This window comes from Prionailurus bengalensis, chromosome A2 (genome assembly GCF_016509475.1).
Source record: "Prionailurus bengalensis isolate Pbe53 chromosome A2, Fcat_Pben_1.1_paternal_pri, whole genome shotgun sequence".
Classification (NCBI taxonomy): domain Eukaryota; kingdom Metazoa; phylum Chordata; class Mammalia; order Carnivora; family Felidae; genus Prionailurus; species Prionailurus bengalensis.
Genome location: NC_057348.1, coordinates 52,840,521 through 52,860,904, shown reverse-complemented (window position 1 = coordinate 52,860,904; position 20,384 = coordinate 52,840,521). Strand labels below are relative to the sequence as shown.

Here is a 20,384-nt window from a genome sequence, read left to right as displayed (position 1 = left end):
TGGCCTCACACACACAGTCGCGGCTTGTGCTGTCATTTCTTGGTGCTCATTAAATATGCCTCATAATGACAGGCTTGCATGACAAGGTCCAATGGGTCTTATGAACCTATTTGAAAATGAAGATATAAAACATTCGTGGTGTGTGTGTGTGTGTGTGTGTGTGTGTATCATAGATGAAGCAGAAGAAACCATGCCTGTGGAGAATATCTAAAGGAGCATAAAGTAATGGCAGGGAAAGGCTGTGGAAGTTGTATTTGTTTCCTAAGAACGCCCTGACAAAGCACCACGAAGTAGGGGGCTTAAACAGCAGAATCGTGTTGTCTCACAGTTCTGGACAGAGGCTACAAAGTCTAAGATCAAGGTGTCAGCAAGGTTGGTTCCTTCTTGAGAGCTGTGACTATGAACCTGCTCTTGCCTCTCTCCTTGCTTCTGGTGGCCTCCAGCGTTCCTTGGCTTGTAGATGGCATTCTCCGTGTATCTTCACGTTGTTTCCCCCCCTTATGGGTTTATCACTTGGTTCAAATTACCCCCTGTGTATAAGGACTCCAGTCGTGTTGGATTAGGGCCCACTCTCATGACCTCATCTTAACTAGATTATCTGCAAAGACTCTTTCCAAGTGACATCACATTTACAGGTCCTGGAGGTTAGGACTTGAGCATCTTTTGGGGGAAGCACAATTCAACCTGTAACAAATTAAAAGCCAAGGAGGTAGAATGACCAATACGTATATGAAAATAGGCTCACCTGCGCTGGCAACTAGAGAAATGCAAGTTAAAACAGCCAGGAGGACTGACTCTGCACCGCGAGAATGACAGAGATCCGCAGACTGCCAAAGCTGGATGCCACAGAGGATGCACGTTGGTAGGGACGGTGATGTCCAGCTGGCAGAGGCAGGTACAGACAGAGTGGATGGCCACATCATAAAGGGTTTTGGCAACATCTGTGTGAGCACTGCAACCCAGCAGTGTACTTTAGATATCTGCCTGAGAGATCCTGAGAGACCCCCGCACCCAGGCACAAAGGGACGTGCAGAGATGGAAACACCATGGGGTTATTTATAATGAGGGAAAACCAGAGATGGTCCAGATGCCTGTCAGTAGAGAAATGGATAAATACATTATGGTGTGTTCCTATGAAGGAATACCACACAGCAGGTAAATTACTAGATCTCTAGGTTGGAACGTAGGGAGAGCCCTAAAGCCACGTGAGGGAGGAAAGCATGACTGCAGAGCAGTATGTACAGTGTGATTGATACCATGATGTAAATTTAAAACGTGCTAATGGGGCGCCCAGGGGGCTCAGTCGGTTGAGTGTTCGACTCTTGATTTTAGCTCAGGTCGTGATCTCATTGTTTGTGAGTTCGAGCCGCTCATCGGGGACAGAGCCTGCTTGGGATTCTTCTCTCTTCTCTTCTCTTCTCTTCTCTTCTCTTCTCTTCTCTTCTCTTCTCTTCTCTTCTCTTCTCTTCTCTTTTCATTGTTTGTGAGTTCGAGCCGCTCATCGGGCACAGAGCCTGCTTGGGATTCTTTTCTTTTCTTTTCTTTTCTTTTCTTTTCTTTTCTTTTCTTTTCTTCTCTTCTCTTCTCTTCTCTTCTCTTCTCTTCTCTTCTGTTCTCTTCTCTCGTCTCTTTTCTCTTTTCTTTTTTTCCTCTCCTCTCCTCTCCTCTCCTCTCCTCTCCTCTCCTCTCCTCTCCTCTCCTCTCCTCTCCTCTCCCCTCCCCTCCCCTCCCCTCCCCTCCCCTCCCCTCCCCTCCCCTCCCCTCCCCTCCCTTCCCCTCCCCTCCCCTCCTCTCAATAAATAAATAAATAAATAAATAAATAAATAAAACAAATTTTTTAAAAAGTGTGCTACATACTGCTTACAGATCTACTCCTATGTGGTGAGAGTTCATAAACACGAATAGGAAGATTGCCCAAATACAGGACAGCGGTGCATCCAGAGCTGAAGAGGGGGAACGAGCCTGGGGGGCGATCACAGAGGAAGGGTTTCAGCTCAGTCTGCCCTGTTCTCCTGTACTGATGGCTGCCAGCGTTTCCTAGAAGAGGAAAGAAAAGGTCTGAAGCAAATACAATATGTAATTTCATTTGTTAGTCTTGGATGGTAGGTTCATAGGTGTTGGTAGTTTTCTCTACCACTCTCCCCCTCGCTTGAGAGGGAAAGATGAAAAGGAAAGGCTTTGGAACCAGATAGAAATTAGAATCCTTGTACGGTTCTGGTTTTGCAGCTTTAGATGAACTACTTGACCTCTCTGAACCTGTTTACTCCTCTATAAAATGGGCATGATGATACTTACTGTGTAGCATAGTGAGAGATTGAATAACACATTACGGTCTAGGATATGACCTGGCATGTAGCATTCAATAAGTGATAGTTCACGATAATAAAGATACTGTCTTTATTTGTGACTGCAGGTCACAAATGTCATGCGATAGAGCAAGTGGGGAGTGTGTGGCTTGGTTCTGTGTCATCGTTTTCTGAAATCTGAATTATCAGTGGGGGATGCTACCTTTGTCGGGGAGTCATGGGGGAAAGGTTACGTGGGTGGATAGATGTGGCAACCCTGTAAATCACCAGTTGTAGTGCCCTTCAGGCACAGGTTGGATTCCCTTGAACCTCTGAGGGTGGCAGGGCTCTGGCTTTTGTCTTGATTGTTAAGTGATGTTGAGGGATGATAGTTGTCGTGTGCAACACATATCTCTCCCTAGAGTTCAAGTCAAAGGCAGTCTCCATCTGCTTTCCACTGCTGGCCAGGACATGTTCGTGACCAAAGCAGAGGTCCCAGATTGTTCTCTGTCTTTGGGACACCGTGAATGGCAACATTTCCCAACTTTTCTTGCCTGTGACACGCAGCTCATCAGTTTGCACCCAGGAGGGTGTCTCTGCCTTCCCTCTGTACAGCAGTGCCCTGGCAGTGTCACTGCCCCCTCTGCTTCCTGTCTGTAGTTGGTACTAAGGAGGGACAGGCTTGACCAGGATGCTTGGGGACACATCTGGAAGCATGTCGGGAAGCTGTGGGTTACCCTGCTCACAGGGAGAAAGCAAGAGGGGGTATGTGAGGTTTGGATGCCCTAGGGGAGAATGGGGGAGACGGCAGAAAATGGGGAAGGTATCTTCACTACTGCTTATTCTCCATATTTAAATGCTCCCTGAATTCTGCTCTTTAAGAAAGTCTCTCCTGCTAGGAATTGTCCCTGAAATTTCCTTAATTCCCTTTTCATTTACCACAGATGCTGTTCACTGGACACGCACGTAATGTAGGTACTTAAATAATTCACTTATTCACCGTGTGCTCAGCCCTGCGCAGGGCATTGGGGAGACAGCAGAGCATAGGGGTGCAGGGCCCTCTGGAGCGTCCCGTGGAGCTGGCTGACTGGAGAGCAAGGCCTACAGGACCAGGCCTACAGGGTCTCCCAGCAGCATGGAGCAAGCAGGAGGTGGTGAACGGCTGTTGTAGCGACCCAGGGGGAGGATGGCTCATGCCCTGCCTCCCCCTCTGTCCTTGGCTAAGTGTTCATCTCTACCATCCTGCTCCTCTTTCCTGCACGACTGAGACAGCACCACCTACACAGTCACAAACCCAGGGGGATCCCAGTAAGTGGTGGCTGTGGGATGCTTTTTGTTTTTGAGAAAATCATTAATTTTAATTCTGGTAAAGCATATTTACCATACAGTGTACCATTCTAGCCATGTTTTTAAAAGTGTAGTGTTACTTTTTTAGTAATCCCTACACCCAGTGTGGGGCTGGAACTCATGACCGTGAGATCAAGAGTCACATGCTCAGGGCACCTGGGTGGCTCAGTCAGTTGAGCATCTGACTGTTGATTTTGTCTCAGATCATGATCCCAGGGTTGTGGGATTGAGCCCCACATCAGGCTCTGTGCTGATCGTGGAGCCTGCCTGAGATATTCATTCTCTCTCTCTCTCTCTCTCTCTCTCCCTCCCTCCCTCCCTCTCCCTCCCGCTCCCCCTCCCTCTCCCTCCCTCTCCCTCTTTCTCTGTCTCTCTCTTCGTCTCTCTCTTCCTCTGGCTTTCTGTCCTTGCCCGTCCCTCGTCCCTCGTTCATGCTTGCTTTCTCACTTGAGTTCTCTTTAAAAAAAAAAAAAAAAAAAAAAAAAAAAGTCACATGCCCTTCTGACTGAGCCAGGCAGGCACCCCTTTAGCCATTAAAAAAAATTTTTTTTTAATGTTTATTTATTTTTGAGAGCCAGAGAGACCAAGCCCGAGCAGGGGAGGGACAGAGAGAGAAGGAGACAGAATTCAAAGCAGGCTTCAGGTTCTGAGCTGTTGGCCCAGAGCCTGACGCGGGGCTTGAACTCATGAACCACGAGAACCTGAGCCAAAGTCGGATGCTTAACCAACAGCCACCCAGGCGGCCCTAGCCATTTTTAAAAAACATTTATTTTTGAGAGAGAGGGAGAACCCGCACACAAGTGGGGGAGGGGCGGAAAGAGAAGGAGGGGAGACAGAGGATCCAAAGTGGGCTCTGTGCTGACTGTCCACTGCAGGGCTGGAACCATGAGATCATGACCTGAGACTGATGCTTAACTGACTGAGCCACTCAGGCACCGCTCCCCCACCCGCCCACCCCAGCCATTTTTAGTGTTCCATTCAGTGGCATTAAGTATGTTGTCTTGAGGAAGCTTTTTTTAAAACCAAAGCTGCTCTACTGAGTTGATTGTTTGTGCTAGACTGTGAACATTTGTTCACGAACTGTGAACTGTCTTGTTCGTTCGCAGAGGGCGACCATTCCTGTGAGGAGTGAAATGGGAGCAGGAGCACTATGCTGAGGAGAGGACTGCATCTTGGCTGCGACCCTCACCCCATGGGCTCCTCCCCCCACCTCACCCCTGCTCCTGGGTCCTTAGTGCTCTGTCTGCACTAAGCCCTCGTGCACCAGTGGAGGCTGCCACAGACCCTCACTTCACCCCCACCAGGACTGATCTGGTGCCCCACCCCGCAGGGCACTCTGTCACTTCAGGGATGTTCTCTGTGTCACCGGGACCTGGGCCTGGGGTCTGAGTGGGCCCCACCAGACCCACCTGGGCTGAGAGACCTGCAGCATGGGGGCCTTTGGGGCCCAGAATATTTCCTCAAAAGCAACACCTACAATGTCTTATACACAGATCCCTTCCCCTGCTGGAGGAATTCGGACTCACATTGGTTTATTTAATGGCCGTCAGTAGTTAATGGAATTCAGTCAGGGCCCAAGAATATCAAGTAGTACCTTCCCAAGGGTTTGGTTTCAGGTCCAAGCTCCTGTTTAAGGGCAGGAAAATCCCATTTTAATGAGAATACAGATGGACACGGTGCACTTTCTTCACGTGATTCTTTCACAGTCTCAGTGCTTGGAATCCAGCTTACTTTTCCCCAAGCACAGTAGACACTTCTGATTTCTCAGCTCAGAGAGGGCAGAGGGAGCATGTGGTGTCCGTTCCCCGGAAAGCTTTGTCCTGGAAAAAAGTGTAATAGGCATCTTCTTTTTTACCACCTCTTTACCCTTGTCCCCCCCCCCCCCCCCCCCCCGGCGGACACACACCCACCCGCCTTTCCGTTTTCTCTCCTGAAACAGTTGGCACTGGCAATCCCACCCCAGGATGAGTGTGGGTTCTCAGGAAGGGGGCCGGGTGCATCGGAGGCAGCAGCCCGGCCATGGCATCAAGGCACCTGGGAGCCCTTTAGGCTCTGATGGGGCTGCAGTGGGTTTTTCCTGAGCAAACTTTGTCTTTAACTACGACGGGGGCGACTTGGATCTGGCAGGCAGGAAGCGTGCGGTTTGTCTGCTGTCCGTGAGAGCACATGATGCTCTGGGAAGCAGTGGAGCCTTGGGTATGATTCACTGGAGGAGGGGGAAACATGGAAAACAGTGTCTGTCGTTAAGCTCCGGGAACCAGGAAAGTGAGCTGGAAATGTGAGTAATGTATAATTTTACTAAAATTAAATGCCAGGTACTTTAGACGTTTTCTTTCTGTTTTCAGTGTCTTGTCTGATCTGTGATGTCCCACTGTGTCATGTTTGCAGCTGATCACTTTTCTGGTTAGCTTTCCCAGAGTTCTCGTCTCCTGCTCCCCAGGGCGGTGTGGGTGCAGAGTGGGTTTCGGGGGCACACTTTGTGGATATGGCATTGCCCTGTTAGCCAGATGCCTTTAGACCATTCACTACTGCCTTGGGGCATCCCTTTCCGCTATAACGTGGTTTACTAATCCCCGCGCTTCAGTTGACTGTCCAGAGGCCCAGCTGGGTTGATAAACCTCACTGCGCCTTGTCAGTATTGAAGTGCCACTTGGGCATGAGACTCGGATGATCACCGGTGCTGTAGTAGGTCTCTGCTGGTGACTCTGACATTGGATGGATGGTCACAGGTACGTACGGCCTGAGCTTCAGGCTGCTTCTTCCCGCCAGCCTGGGCGACTCTTCATCCTTTGGTTCTTTCCCGCATTCTCCCCTGTCTGTGATGTGGCATGTGCTGGCTTCCCCGGGGCTGTAGCTGTCATGTGTGAGCCTGGCCCCTCCCCAGGCCTCTCTGCTGTAGCCAGGTCATGAGCCTGTGAAAAGGCAGGGATGTGCCTTACTTTCTGTGGCCTTCACAGGATAGGGGCTCAGTCAACCTTGCTTGATAAAACTGGAGTCTGAAGTGGACAGAGGCAGATTCGGACTGGGAAGCTCATCATTCCGTCCGGAGTTTCTGGAGTGTGTTCGGTAGGCTCCAGGAGCCTCATTTTGGCGGGCAGGGAGAAGATAGTCTCAGGGAAGCAGTTCACGCACCTTATCAAGCATTACGTCTTATCCAGATTGAGAAGAAAACCTGATACTGAAGAGGAGTATTGTGACAATGTAGTTTTTCCCTAGTCTGATAAATTGTGTGTTTAGCGATAAATTTCCATTTAGGTAAAGTCCGGTTTATCTTGGGTTCGACTGGCTGGAAGTCTGTCCAGCGAAACGGCCTATGCTGTGTGATTATGGCTGTTTGCTCTCATAGCCCCGGAGGCGTTCGTTGGGAAGCCCTGTAATGTCTTCTGAATCATCACAGGAAGATGGAATTGTGGACAGGCCGGTTTCAAAATTAAGGTTTTTTTGTTTGGTTTGGTTTTTGTAATTCTTCGAAAATTGTTGGGGTATATGTGGCATATATGGAACTGTTTGACCAGAACATATTCTCCCGTGATTGCCTTAATAGGCTGAAAATTTATTCTCGAACTGCTTTTAAGTCATTCTATATAGTCAACCCAGAGGATAAGAGGGAGAAAAATCACCCATAAATGAAAAGCTGTGGCTTACACAGTGAATTACTTAGGCTTACAGCTGATGTGTCCCTCCGCGTTCACTGCTCACTTGCCCTGTGCTAGTATGATTATTGGGTCTGTATTATGTCCAGTCCCTATTTAAACCCCTCCGAGGCATATTGTACTGTGACACATGATAGATGAGGGCACTGGGCTGAGCGGCTTGCCTGTGAGATGGTGAGTGGAACTAAAGCTTGGGGCTGGAGTTTGCCACGTCTACTGCTCTTTCCACCTAGCCCCTGATGGCGTACTGATCCCGGCACACAATCCACCTGAAAGGTGTGAGCATACTCGCAAGCGGCCCCTCTGCCCTCACTCCTTCACGATTCTGCCCATCCTTCGTTCCATGGCCGTGGGGCCTGCCTTTCCTTCCCCCGTCACCCGTGTACGGCTTCCTTTTTGTTCACTCACGGTCCTGACTGTGGTCCTACCATGCTGGGTAGCGTGCCGGGCAGTGAGGGTACAGGATGAGCAGGGCTTGGTGTGGTTCTAGAAGCCCCCGGAGAGGTGGGGCGGGGGCACAGGTGAAGACGTTGTTAATATTGGTGTGATGAGCTTTTCATTAAAGGTTTGCTTGGGCACTTGGGGACCCAGAGCACAGCTCCTAAAGCTGCAGGCATGGTTAGCAGTGAGTGCTGTGTGTGTATGTGTGTGTGTGTGTGTGTGTGTGTGTGTGTGTGTGTGTTGGGGGGGGCACACACATACACCATTAGCCACAGAAAGTGGCACATCTTACCTGAAGAATGGCAAGTAGACTGTCGGAACTGCAGAGCACAACGCTTGGGGGCGTGAGGATGGGAAGGTGGTCGGCCTGGCCTTCGGGACTCTGGCGAGAAGGCGGTGCCAAGCTGCTGAAAATTGTAACTAAGGGCGTGATGTGGTTGGATCTGCGTTATACAGAGCTCACGCTGGGATGAAAACAAGGACACCTGCATCAGATGGGCTCAGATTGAGTGTGGGTAGCCTGGGTGTGGTGCCATCCTACGTCACCATGGGGGAAGCAGGGCAAAGGGTATATGGGATCGCCGTGTGTTCATTTCCTACAACTGTCTGTGAGTCTGCAGTGGGAGAAGGCATGCCTGGGTGCATAAAATACTAGCTTACCTTTCATCTGATTCAGGCGGAGAGGTGGGCTGTGACTGTTGATTTCTCTGGGTTTCTCAGTGCACAAGCCCAAGCTTCTCTGCTGTGAAACAGGCTGCCCCCTGAGGCGGATGGTGGCTGTGGACTCTGAGAATAATTTGCATCCCTTAAAGAAAAGTCATTGAAATTACCCACCACATTTCTAGTTAAAAGACTTCTCATTTGTTGCAAAAAAAAAAAAAAAAAAAAAAAAGATTATCCTGGCAGTAAAGAACATGGTGGACTGTGGGGGCTGAGACCCAAGGCAGAAAGAACCCCAGGAATAAACAGGGGAGGAGGGACCTGGGCTGAGCCCACAATGGTGTTCCTGGTCTTTTATCGGCTGTGCCTTGCCAGTCACCCACGCTGTAGCATTCTCTAACAGATGCAATATAGGATGCTGCCTTTGGACTGGGTCACTCAGGTTGCAGGTGGGGGTGGTGTTTATAGCCCCACCCATGTTCCACACAGCTGAGGACTTTGGGAGTGTCCGTTGAGGGACTTCCCTCAAGTGGACTGCTGTGGTCGGTATGTTCTGGACGGTAGAGCTGCACGCTTGGAGCCGGGGCAGACGGCACCAGTTCTCAGCCAGTGTGGCACCACAGCCCTGAGTCTTGGTTCTGTCACGTGGAAAGAAAGTAGTTGCGGCGCCTCCTTCATGCTGTGGGGAAGATCCAGAGAGCTAATGCTGCTGGAGTAAGCTTAGAACACGGTCCGCCACGTTGGAGGCATCTGGAGCCCTTTGGAAGGGCTCTGCAAGCACGTCCCCGAGCAGGGGCAGGGTGCTGAGCCGACGGGTGGCGTCTTCGCTTGGACGGCCCCACATGGCGGACCTCAGACCCTGGGGCTCTGGCGTCACACCGACCTGGGTGAGCACGGGGGTTCCTCGCCTTACTGGAGCTCTTTGGCCTGAGCCTCAGCAAATGGAGATGATGATGGTGATGAGATATTTCCCCCTAGTGTGGTGAGGAATTAAATAATCAGCATGAGGCGCCCGGCGCAAGGCCGGTCTCCCCTTTGCCATTCAGAGCGTGCCAGGGTTTCCATCTGAGCGCTCATTCCTCTTTTTCAGGAACAAGACTGCCAACGGAGACTGCCGAAAAGACCCCCGGGAGCGCAGCCGCAGCCCCATCGAGCGTGCCGTGGCCCCCACCATGAGCCTTCACGGCAACCACCTGTACACGTCCCTCCCCAGCCTCAGCATGGAGCAGCCCCTGGCGCTGACCAAGAACAGCATGGACGCCAGCAGGCCGGCTGGCATCGCGCCCACGCTGACCCCTGTGGAGCGGCAGCAGGTATGCCTTTGTCCAGGAGGGCTCAGGTTGGCGGCCAGTCGTCGGTCCAGGGGTGTGGGGACCACGGCCCGGGTGGAGACCACGGGGCAGAGGACTGGGAGGGAGGCGGCGGCCTGTTACAAGGTCACACTGTGACGAAGTTAAATGTCAGGTTGCTTTGCTTTGGGTTGGAATTCTATAAAGCCAGTGGTCAGGGGGGTTATTAGCTCATGCTGCTGAGAAATCTGTGATTGGCAGATAGTAATGTTTTTTATTAAAGGAAAATAAGGAAATTAAATTATTACTTAATAAACACAGTTCGCTTGATTAAAAAACCCAATATTTCAAAAATGGGGCTCCTGGGGAAATACGAAAGGAAGCATTGGCATTGAGGTTTGGAATCCCTGCATGAGCCCATGGTGTTTCTCTCTGAACCGCTAGGGCCTTGTGACCTAATAGGTCCCGCTGTCAGCGTTTGCTTAAGATCGACTGGCAGTGAGTGGAGGAAGGTGCCGGGTCCTGAGGAGATGCTGCGTGCAGCTGGAGGCCCGGGCTCTGCTTCTGGGCTCCCCTCTGCTTTCCTGCAGCCCCCCACCGAAGTGCCTGTCCCTGGGCTTCCGGCCGCCCTGCCTGATACAGCTGGCCCAGCACGCCTGGCGCCAGTCTCTGATCTAGTCTGTAGTAACTGCTGTCGGCAGGGCCTTGGCATCAGACGAAGTCATGCCAGTGCCTCTGAATCCAGTAAGGCCGACGAACGGTTTCATTTCCCATGGGGGAGCCAGACATCTGCATCCCGTTTGTTTCGTTCATTCATGTAACAGAATGGGGCAGATACCTACCATGTACGAGGATGCTAGAAGCTGGGCAGGCAAGATAAGGGCACTCATGGTTTTAGCATAGAGGAGACTGGTTATCAAATAACTATTAACGTATCTGTAGACAGCCACTTACTGCACACTTACTAGTACTGCCTGTGCCTCGGGCACTCGGCAAAGCTCTGGAGGTACAGAGACACATGAGTGGAATACGTTTCCAGCCCGGAAGGAGCTTGCAGTCTAGTCAGGGGAGTGGGTGCGTGCAAAGAGGATTGCACTCAGAGCCCACAGTAGAGGTGTTTTAGGCATCAGAGAATTTGATTCTAGGAACAGGGAATTCAGCCCTCTGGCTGCAGCCACTGCCGTGGGGAGTCCCTTGGCAAGGTGGGGGTGGGATTCCACTGGGAAGATCAGTCTCTAAGCCCATGGTGGCTTGGGGGAAGAGGCTCCCTGGAGCCCCTGGAGCCATGTCTGCCCAGAACAGCTGTCTCTGAAGCTTTAGTGTTTCTTGGATCATGGGTTTCCATGACTTTGAGGGTCTTCTGGTTGGTTTGGGTCACATTTGCTGTGTGAGAAGTATGCTGCTGGACACAGTGACTTGGCTCTTTTACCGTGGTCTCCCTGACCCTACGGTAAAACGTGCCTGGCTGCCCCCCGCCCCCCAGCAGGAAGGTCCCTGGCCTGTCCGATGTGCCGTGCGGCTGTGGAGCAGGCTTTCTAGGACTGAGAACCTTGAATTCCCACCTGAGTTCTTAGGGGATCCCTGGATGGAGAAGAAAGCCATGGCTGTGGGGCAGGCTGACAGCTTTCCTGGGAAGCCTTTGGCTTCCCCGACGTGGTGGCCACACCCCTAAGCTTTCATTTAACGTTGGGGGTGGTGATGAAGCAAAGGTTATCATTCATGTGTGTTTCATTCATGGGGTAACCGCTCAATGAGCTCCCTCCTTTGTCAGTGTGGTGTGGTGTGGCCGGTCACTAGAACCTGAGCTACTGCTCAGACATTACCAAGTTCTGTGCCCAGTACTCTGCTGACCACACAGAGGTGAGCAACACGGTCAGCTCAGAGGCTGTTTGCTGGGGTTCTGTTTTATTTGTGAGCGGTCAGGGTGGCTCCTGTGGGGAAGTGAGTTTGCCGTCCCGAAGCTCTGAGCAAGGGAGAGGACTGGGTGGGGGCTTCCTGGAGCAGTGGCACAGCTGTGTGCGGTGGGCAGGCAGGACAGGCGGTGCAGGGCGGCCAGGGGAAGCCTTCCTCTGTTGGGTGGAAAATGTGACTCACATCTCCGGGAACCAGAAAAGGAAAGTTCCCGGAGAGGCATGTCTGGGGAGGCTGCAGAAAATGTCACCCCACTTCGTGTTCTTGTGATGGCGGCTCCGAGGGGATCATGTGTCCTAAAGGAAGCTCCAGAAGAGACCGCGAGAGTGGCTTTGACAGCAAATGGGGAGATGCAGGCTAAGGTTAAATACTAACCCGGGGGATAGCGTCCATCGGGATGGTTCTCACGTGGTCGGTCTTTTCTCCAGGGCAGCGTCGGTTCCACATGCAGCCAGTGTGGGTGGGGAGAGGAGTGAGTGGAGTGTGAGTGACACATTCTCAGCCTGGCCCTGCTGCTGGTTTGCTGTGGAGGCTCCAGCAGGTTACTCATTTCGGGCCTTTGGTTTCTCTATCTGGAAAACTAGGGTGTTGGGGGAGGAGTTTGCATCCCGTGAGCTCACAGTCTGTTCCAGGTGGGTGTGTGGCGCTGAAGCACAGCGTGCATTCGGCCAGAGTCCGGGAGATGGGCCTGAGCTCGGAACAGGAGGGTGGTGGTGTGGCCTGTCCTGGGAGCCCTCTGCCAGGTGGGTTGGGGGGTGGGGGCGGGGAGGAGGTGAGGCTGCCCCCTGCTGTCCATGTGCACAGCCACCGTGTTCCCTCCATCTCGGGAGGTGCCCTAGAGATGACCTGCTGCCAGGACTGAAGTTAGAATGTCTTCACAGCATCCCCTTGTTCATCGGTGGTTCTGTGTTGCTGGCCCCTGCTAGGCGGCCATATTCTGTCCGGGAGTGGCTGAAATAAAGGCCGCACGTTGACTTTATTCTTCTAGCTTTATTCCAAGCTTCTCTAAATTCATTCTAGGATGCTTTACATTTCTTTGCCTTCTGTGACCACCTCTCCAAAACATGTCCCCACTTTGCGACATTGCGTCAGTCAGGACTCTAGTTCCAAGGAACAAAAACCAGCCTGAGCTGACGTAAGCACAAAAGGAAGGGAGTTTTATTGGGAGGACCCCGGGCCGTCTCCTGGAGCCCAGGGTCATTGGTACAGCAGTTATCAGGAAGGAAGGGCTGGCCCTTGCCTGGGAGAGCTGGTGAGGAAGCCAGGCTCTCCCTCCCCTGGCTCTGCGCCAGCCTGGATCTCTGCTGCTCACCCACCTAGCCAGCTTGGCACAGCCATCCCATGGCTCCTGAGACCAATCTCAGTCTCCTACTGAGTCTCGCTTAGTAGCTGGCCCCATGCCTGGGTCAGATTTCCAGCTTGGCCTACGGGGCAAGGTCACTTTGGCCACGGCTGTCTTAGTCCTGCCTCATGGATGGAGGTCAGGAGGTGGGGAGAACACGGGCTCAGCATTAAAAAGACCCTTCGGAAGGTGGGCTTCAAGCTGCATGCTGTCCTCCATGGGAAGCATGACCAGCCCCTGAAGGGCAGGACTCCCCTGTCACCACGGGCTTGGCCCCCAACCCCTCACCTCAGGTGGTCCTCCAACCCCTTTGCAGCTGCTCCTCTTCCTTTCTCACACGTGGAGAAATGGAGGCTAGAGGGGTGCGGCTACTGCCTAATGAGTGGAGGGCTGGCATTCACCGCAGGTCTACTTGGCCTCTCGGCCTTGTTCTCATGGCGCCATTTTTGCCCATACCGGGATGGGTCGCACTCACTCCATCCCCATTGCTGATGTGTTGAGCTAATAAATGAAACTCCCTACTTTTCCTTAATGTGCTGCTGCTAAGCCACATCTTCCCCCATCTTGGATGTGAGTAATTTCATGTTAGATCCAAGCACGTCCTGGCTCATCCTTGTAGGTCCAGATCTTTATCACAGAACGTGTTTTTCACTCCTGTTCATTTCCCATCATGGGAAGGTTTGCTGTGCAAGCTTTTTGTATCTTTATCCTGGCTACTGGTTGAAATCTTTAAAGGGAAGGCCAGGGGTGGACGAGCCCTGATCCCCCTCACATTGACATTGCCCTCCCCCCTGGGCCCTCTGGGTGGCCCTTCAACCAGCTGTCTTCCAGTTGTCTTGCAATTCAGGGCACATCCTTCTCCATCTTGTCTTCTGCACCGTCAGGAGAGGTCTTTCCTGGCTGGAACCTTAGGCAGCTATTTAATTCACAGACCTTCTCTGTCCTGGATACCAGGCCAAGGTCTGGGGATCCAGAAACGCTTCCTGGTCCTTGCTGTCAAGTGTGCCTGGGCTAGAGGAGCCAGGTGCCGGTGTCTTCTGGGTGCACTTAGAAGGGGTGATTGACTTGCTGAATGTGCAGGTGGCCATAAAAGTCTTCACAGAGAGGATAGGTGAATGGGGTTTTAAAGGATGAGCAGAGTTTACCAGGCAGACAGCATTGATGTTCTTGGGGCAGGGGAGAGTGTCGGCAGAGCAGAGGGGGTGAGGGGTGGGATACATCCTGTATTTCTGCCTCCATCGTGATTTGTGTGGTCATAGTAGAAACCGACTGGAGCTGTCTCTAGCTTAAGCAGAAACCGGGAGTATGTCGGAAGGGTCCTGGGATGGCTTAGAGCACCCTGAGGGGTACAGGGTACACCGTGAGAGAGGCAGGGACTGGGCTGCTCTGGGGACTTGACTGGAAGGGCTGTGAAGGCTTCTCACATACCCACCGAGGCCCCACTCACTGTGAATTTGCTGTGGTTTAGCAGGTTCTCTTCAGTTTTGAAGTCAGAGGCAGCAGACGGGCTGGGCTTCACTTTGTCTCTCATCAGGAAGGGCTTCGGGACACGCTCACGGCAGAGGAGGGGAGGGTGCTGATGAGGGCCTTGCTCGGAGTAGCTGCGTTCCCTGCAGGCAGGATGGGTGCCCGTCCACGGTGGCGGAGGGACATGGAGACGCGTCCTCCCTCGCAGCTGCGCCGCGTGTGGAAGGACTGGGGTCCCGGCTGGGGCGAGCAAGCGACGCCGCTCCCTGTCGGCCTGCCAAAACCGCAGCTGACCCCAGCCTCCTCTTCTCCCCAGAACCGGCCTTCGGTGATCACGTGCGCCTCGGCCAGCACCCGCAACTGTAACCTCTCGCACTGCCCCATCGCGCACAGCGGCTGCGTGGCGGCCGGGCCAGCCAGCTACCGGAGGGCCCCGAGCTGTAAGTCACCCTGTGTGTGGGGTGGGGGCTTGGGCTTCCTCGTTGGGTAGGATTCAAGTGGAGTGTTTGCAGTTCGGCATCATGCCGTCGACGGAACAACTAACCCCTGGAGCTTGTTTTATAGAGGTCGAAAAAGTGTGGGTTGTTTTTGAGCCCACAGGCACCCAGCATTGTGTCTGGCTTGAGTGGGACAGAGGGAAGAAACCTCCAGGATCCCACTGTAGTGGGACAAGATCTACAATTACTTAAGACCACGCACTCTCCCTCTGAACTCACACCTAGTCCAGGGTGGCACGTTGCCGTGTTCAGAGAAGCGACCTGCCCAAATGCCCAGCTAGGGCGGGTGGAGACGGGCCCTCTGTCCCCAGAGCCCTGACCGACTGCTGTCCTACCCCCCAACAGCCACCACCACCTGTGACCCCGTGGTGGAGGAGCACTTCCGCAGGAGCCTGGGCAAGAACTACAAGGAGCCCGAGCCGGCGCCCAACTCGGTGTCCATCACGGGCTCCGTGGACGACCACTTTGCCAAAGCCCTGGGTGATACGTGGCTTCAGATCAAGGCGGCCAAGGACGGCGCATCCAGCAGCCCCGAGTCAGCCTCGCGCAGGGGCCAGCCCTCCAGCCCCTCGGCGCACATGGTCAGCCACAGTCACTCTCCCTCCGTGGTCTCGTGAAGGGAGCACACCACCCTTGAACAAGATGTCAATCTGCATGGTTTGCCTGAGCTTTGAACAGTCAGTGCTTAAAACACAGAAAAAAAAAAAAAATTTGTGGGGGGGTGGGGTAGGGGGAAGGGTAGGGAAGGGATGGTTTATTCGCAAAAACCATGTCGTTGGGATTTTTGTTCTGTTTTGTACTTGCTTGGTATTCATACCTGGGGGCCCTCCGACACGAGAGCAGGAGCTGCACGTGGAGCATCCGATGTAGCGTCCTACCTTCCTGCCTCAGTTACCAAAGAGACCTCTGATGCAGGTCCGCTGCCCTGACGGGGGCCAGGACTCCACGGCGCACGCTTTCTCAGTCACAGGCCATGACGTTGGTGACTCAAATGCTTTGTGCTTTTTATTTGCTTCTTGAGACCAGGGTGTGTGTGGCTTAGCTTCCATTGCGTGTTTGGTCCGGCCCGCGCGTGCGTGCGCGCGCACGCGTCTACTTGAAGAGAACAGAGAACTGTCGCGTCTGATTTGCACTATTGGAGGAGGGCTAAAGTTGCCTGCCTGACAACTTTATGTGAGATGCTAGTACTCTGAGGGCAAACTGCTGAAAAACAAAGGGTTTAAGGATGACATTTCTGACCATTTGTGTTTTTTTTGTTGTTTTTTTTGTTTTGTTTTGTTTTAATTTAGACAAAACAGCTTTGGAAGGGGAAGTCTCATACAGGTTATAGGTCTTTCTCTCTAGATTTCAGGTGCTCGCAACTGGACTGCAGACTCTACCAATCACGGGCATTTTTACCTTTCCTAAACACTGCAGTTTGTTAGACTAGAGCTGAGGTTGGACGATTCTATAGTGCTTTCAACGTGATGCATGTTTTAATGGAGAAAAATAGCTGGTTTCTATTAATTGTATAGATAGTAAACAAGAACCTTAATACTTACTAGCTTCTTTTCAGAATTAGTTTATTTTTGTCAGTTACAGTCCTAGATATACTTACTGCTGGTACAGTTGTACTCTGAGATTTGTGTTTGGTCGTCACACTACTCCTGAGCAGCGCGGGGCCGCCCGGCCCTGGAGACGGGCAGTCGAGTCATTGGTCAGCCGTGGTGCAGGATGCTGGAGTTTTTGCTGCCGGCTGACATTTATTTTTTGCATCCCTGTCTGCTTATTACTAGTGCCCAGGGGAGTTGGGATTTGTGTCTTCCAACTTCCCTCCATGCAGAAACTGTTCCCTTTCAACCCTTTTGGCTGAACAGCAGATTACTGACAATCTGTGATATGGTATTTTGTGTGCTTCCTCGTACGCTGGGGCCAAGGCAGTATACATTCCTCTGACTTTATACAGTTATTACTGCATTTATTGTTTGCTATAGTAATAGCTACTAACTAGAAATTAGGCAAAGAAGAAAGCATGACGGACACAGCTGTGGATGTTCAACAGCTGCTCCTCTTTTTTGTGTTAAACATACATTTCTATCCCCCCACCCCTCCACCGTGCGACATTCCAGCCTCACCCACCAGAGGGCTTAAGAAGACACCTGCCCTGGTGACACAGGCCAGGCGTGACTGCCTCCCTTCCCTCCTCCCCCCCCGCCCCCCCCCGTGAGGCACCGTGGACTCTCTGGAGCCCTCCAGGCTGGTTTTCAGTGTAAGAAAAATACAAGTTAGCTGGTTAATTTTGAAAATGGTCACTGGGAAAAAAAGGTCAGCGGATTGGCTCTTGCTGTGGTCACAGGGTGGCCACAGGTCTTTCAAAAGGCGAAAGAAAAGCCCTTCTCCTCTTGCCCCTGCACACATTTCACTCCCACTTACTGGGCTTCCAGGCTTTCGCGTTCAGGCCCCTATATTTTCTGTAGGAAGAAATCAGTGAGAACACTTTTTTTATATAGGTAACTTTAAGACCATCATTACGCTGTGCGTAAAGAATGTACAGAGAAATTTGTAGGTATTTTTTGAAGAACAATTAATTTGTTAATGATATGTAGCTATTTAATTTTCCCCTTTCCTATTGTAATCATTTTTTTTTTGGTTTGGAAAAAAAAGTTGATCTTTTTTTTTTTTTTTGTCGTAGATTTTGTCTGTAAAAGTGCAGGAACACAGTTATTCTATGAGAACACTGCATCTGCCTTAATAGCCACTAGTTTGTTATTGCTACAGGCTACTGAGCGTTCACAGGAAAACAACCCCACTGCCGGTGGGCTCTGTGAAGAGCAGGCTCCTGGGACAGCCATCTAGTCTGTCCCCAAGCGAGGCCGTTGCTTTGGGAGGAACGGCCCCGGGGCGCTGGCCTATCTGGGATAGGCGGTACCCTGGAGGGGCACCGGCAAGTGGGGAAGCAGAAAACCAAACATTTCACTGGGAAAGGACACACTCCCTGGCCTCGGGAGGAGCACAGTGAGTTCTTCACAGAGCCACGCTGTTGCAGTGAGTTCTGACCGTTCTCTCCATGTTTGTAAATCTGTAATATACCATTCTCTGTGGCCTGTTTTCCTGGAAGAAAAAAAAAAGGTTTGGCAGGCCATCTTTTTTTTTGTACTTAAAAGTAGCCTTAAGAACAATAATAAAGTGCTCTTAAACCACAGGCTGTGTGTGTGACCCGCGGGCCCCGGGGAGGGCTCAATGGCCCTGCACCAACAGATCCCACAGGGGCCAGAACACCGCTGACAACCTGGCCTGCAGAATCCCCACTCTTGTAAGAGCCAGCCTCAGACTCCACTCTAGCCTGGGTCCTGGGCCTGAGACAGTAGAGGGCACCCCTGGGTGGGGCAGGCGTCCCCCTCACTTGGCTGCAGGAGAGTGGGCTTGGGTGCTGAGGCATCCTCTCCGAGGCAGGAGGGGCACCTGCCCAGGCGGCAGTGGCAACTTCTTTCCTCCCTTGAGCAGGGACTGACAGATGCTCTGCCCACACATGAGGACCGGCCAAGCGGCGGAGGAGCCGTCTGGGTCGCCATCTGTCCATAGTGGAGTTCTGGGTTCACTGGGACGAGTGTGGGCCCTTCTGTTCCACATGGAGGTCAGCTCTCCTGCCCTCCCTCTCCAGCAGACCAGGCTGACAGACCTCACAGGCACATCAGCCCTCGCTGGTGCCCATAGGCCCCTCTCGGGTTTGCATCGTGGCCCAGGGACCCTGGTGCTGCCCCCACAGTGGCTGCCGGAAGGAGCTGGTTTCTCATTTCCCCATTGGCTGTGTGTAGGGCTGACTTCTTCCCTGTCCTCATTGCTGCCCCAGCCGGGGCCAAGGTAGGAAGGATCCTGGGAGTTTTCACTATCAAACACTTGACCAGAAGAAGAAGAAGAAAAAAGAACTCGTGGAGGGAACCAAGTCCAAGATCAGTGGCAATGCCAAAGCCAAGGTTATTATTTAGCTCAGAACTGGTGGGATCATGAATCAGGAGAAATGGAGAACCCCAGAAGCTCCTGGGCAGTGGAGAGGGGGCCCTGGTCCTCAAGGTATGCAGAGGAGGGGACCAGAAAGATGGGAGGGGCACAGGGCCCAGAGTCACCTATCCTGGAGGTGGCAGTCGCATTCAGGCAACAGAGAAGTCCTCCACAGGCAGCCAGGGAGAAGCCAGCCACACGAGGGTGGGCCGCATCAGACCGTCTCGTCGTCGCTCATGTCCCAGATCTGTGTAGAGAAGGGGAGACGTTCAGTGTTCAGCCGGCCGGTGGTGCCCGCTGATGTGGGCTCAAACCTGCGCTGGGTGATGACAAGAAGAATGATGGCTCCCACCTGCAGATGACTCACTGCGTGCCTCAAGACACCCTTGGCACTAAGGACAGACACCCTATTTCTTGTATAGTAAGAGCAAATCCCAGAGAAGGGAGGTCATTTACCTGAGGCCTCACTGCTGAGTGAGTGAACCAGTGGCTAGCCTGGGGGTGGGGGTGCTGAGATTTGAACGGGGAGCGTGAACACCCCTCACCTCCACCGTCCACCGCACAGCAGCCATCCCTGCCCCGACCGGCCCCGCTGCCTCGTTTCTGCAGCACCGACCACCATCCCAAAGCATCCTCTCCAACTGCCTCGCTGTGCGCTGTCTGCCCTCACTGAGCGCAGGATCTCTGGCTCGTGCGCTTGCTCTGAGGGGGACCAGCCTGCCTGTGCACACACTTCCCACCGTGGCAGGTTCCCACTCTCAGGCGGCATGTCAGCTGCGGTCCAGGTGCCAAATGCACTACAGATGGCTCACGTGGACAAGCACTGACGAGCTGTCTGTCCCTTGTGAGTAAGCTCTCTGCCCACCAGCCCCAGGGGAGACAGCCAGATCCTCCCTCTGTCCCTCCTTGTGTGTCTCTGGTGAACCCCAAACTTCTGGAGCCAACCTTCATGGGGACAGCGGGGCTTCCTCAGCCATGCTGCTGTGAAACGAGGGAGCAGGCCTGGAGGCCCGTCTAGCTGTCCCCCAGAGGTCTATTTTGCTGCAGCTATCTGCAGGAATCCCTGGGAGGGAGCCCGAGGCCAGCACGGAGGCCCCCCCCAGGGCTCCTCACACCCTGGGATCCCTGGGGGGGCTGGTCCCTGAACTTATGCCTCAGACTTTCAAAATTCCTAGAATTGGTTGCAAAAGGCCACCTCAACCCTAGCAGAGCTGAGAAGGAACATCATGTTTACACGAGGCTGGCCCAGGGAGATGGGGAGGCCCGGCCAAGGTAAATATCAACACCAGCTTGGCTTTCAAAGTCAAGGATGTGGAAAATAAATACACAGAGAAGGAAATTTCCTTTATCCTGAGGTCCCAGTTGCCTGGGCCGAGCGCTGGTGGTGGCTGTGCCTCTCACACCCATCCCCCTTTCTACATACACCCTACTGTCCTGAGATACCAAGATGGGATGTGCAAGCCAACATCCGGATGCCGGCAGGAGCAGGGACGGGTGGGGAGAAGCTCGGTCTG

General features: G+C 52.9%; 2 protein-coding genes and 1 long non-coding RNA gene across 12 annotated transcripts in view; 1 reads left to right on the top strand and 2 right to left on the bottom strand.

Moving 5' to 3' along the window:
* The window catches only part of VGLL4 (vestigial like family member 4), a 168,431-nt gene extending 150,358 nt beyond the window's left edge, over window positions 1-18,073 (top strand). For 3 of the 7 annotated variants that reach the window (XM_043588137.1, XM_043588136.1, XM_043588135.1), the window contains 4 exons: window positions 3,230-3,256; window positions 9,477-9,699; window positions 14,712-14,835; window positions 15,238-18,073. In XM_043588137.1, the coding sequence (XP_043444072.1) occupies window positions 3,230-3,256; window positions 9,477-9,699; window positions 14,712-14,835; window positions 15,238-15,509 (646 nt within the window). In that variant the 3' untranslated portion in view covers window positions 15,510-18,073. Of the gene's footprint in view, window positions 1-3,229; window positions 3,257-5,559; window positions 5,911-9,476; window positions 9,700-14,711; window positions 14,836-15,237 lie in introns of those variants that run through there. The other 4 variants (XM_043588139.1, XM_043588138.1, XM_043588141.1 and 1 more) reach the window with 2 other exon arrangements.
* On the bottom strand, window positions 1,817-9,141 carry LOC122487513. 2 transcript variants are annotated; one of them, XR_006298396.1, is made up of 4 exons: window positions 8,387-9,141; window positions 8,019-8,190; window positions 5,227-5,452; window positions 1,817-2,037 (listed from the first exon to the last, which is right to left on the bottom strand). It is a non-coding gene; the product is annotated as an uncharacterized LOC122487513 (long non-coding RNA). The 2 variants fall into 2 exon arrangements; XR_006298395.1 differs by lacking the exon at window positions 1,817-2,037 and having other exon boundaries at window positions 5,148-5,452.
* Window positions 18,074-18,994: 921 nt separating the features above from the next.
* ATG7 (autophagy related 7) overlaps window positions 18,995-20,384 on the bottom strand; it is a 247,227-nt gene continuing 245,837 nt past the window's right edge. For all 3 annotated transcript variants that reach the window (XM_043588131.1, XM_043588132.1, XM_043588133.1), the window contains one exon: window positions 18,995-19,117. In XM_043588131.1, coding sequence (XP_043444066.1) covers window positions 19,085-19,117 — 33 coding nt within the window. In that variant the 3' untranslated portion in view covers window positions 18,995-19,084. The remainder of the gene's footprint in view (window positions 19,118-20,384) is intronic.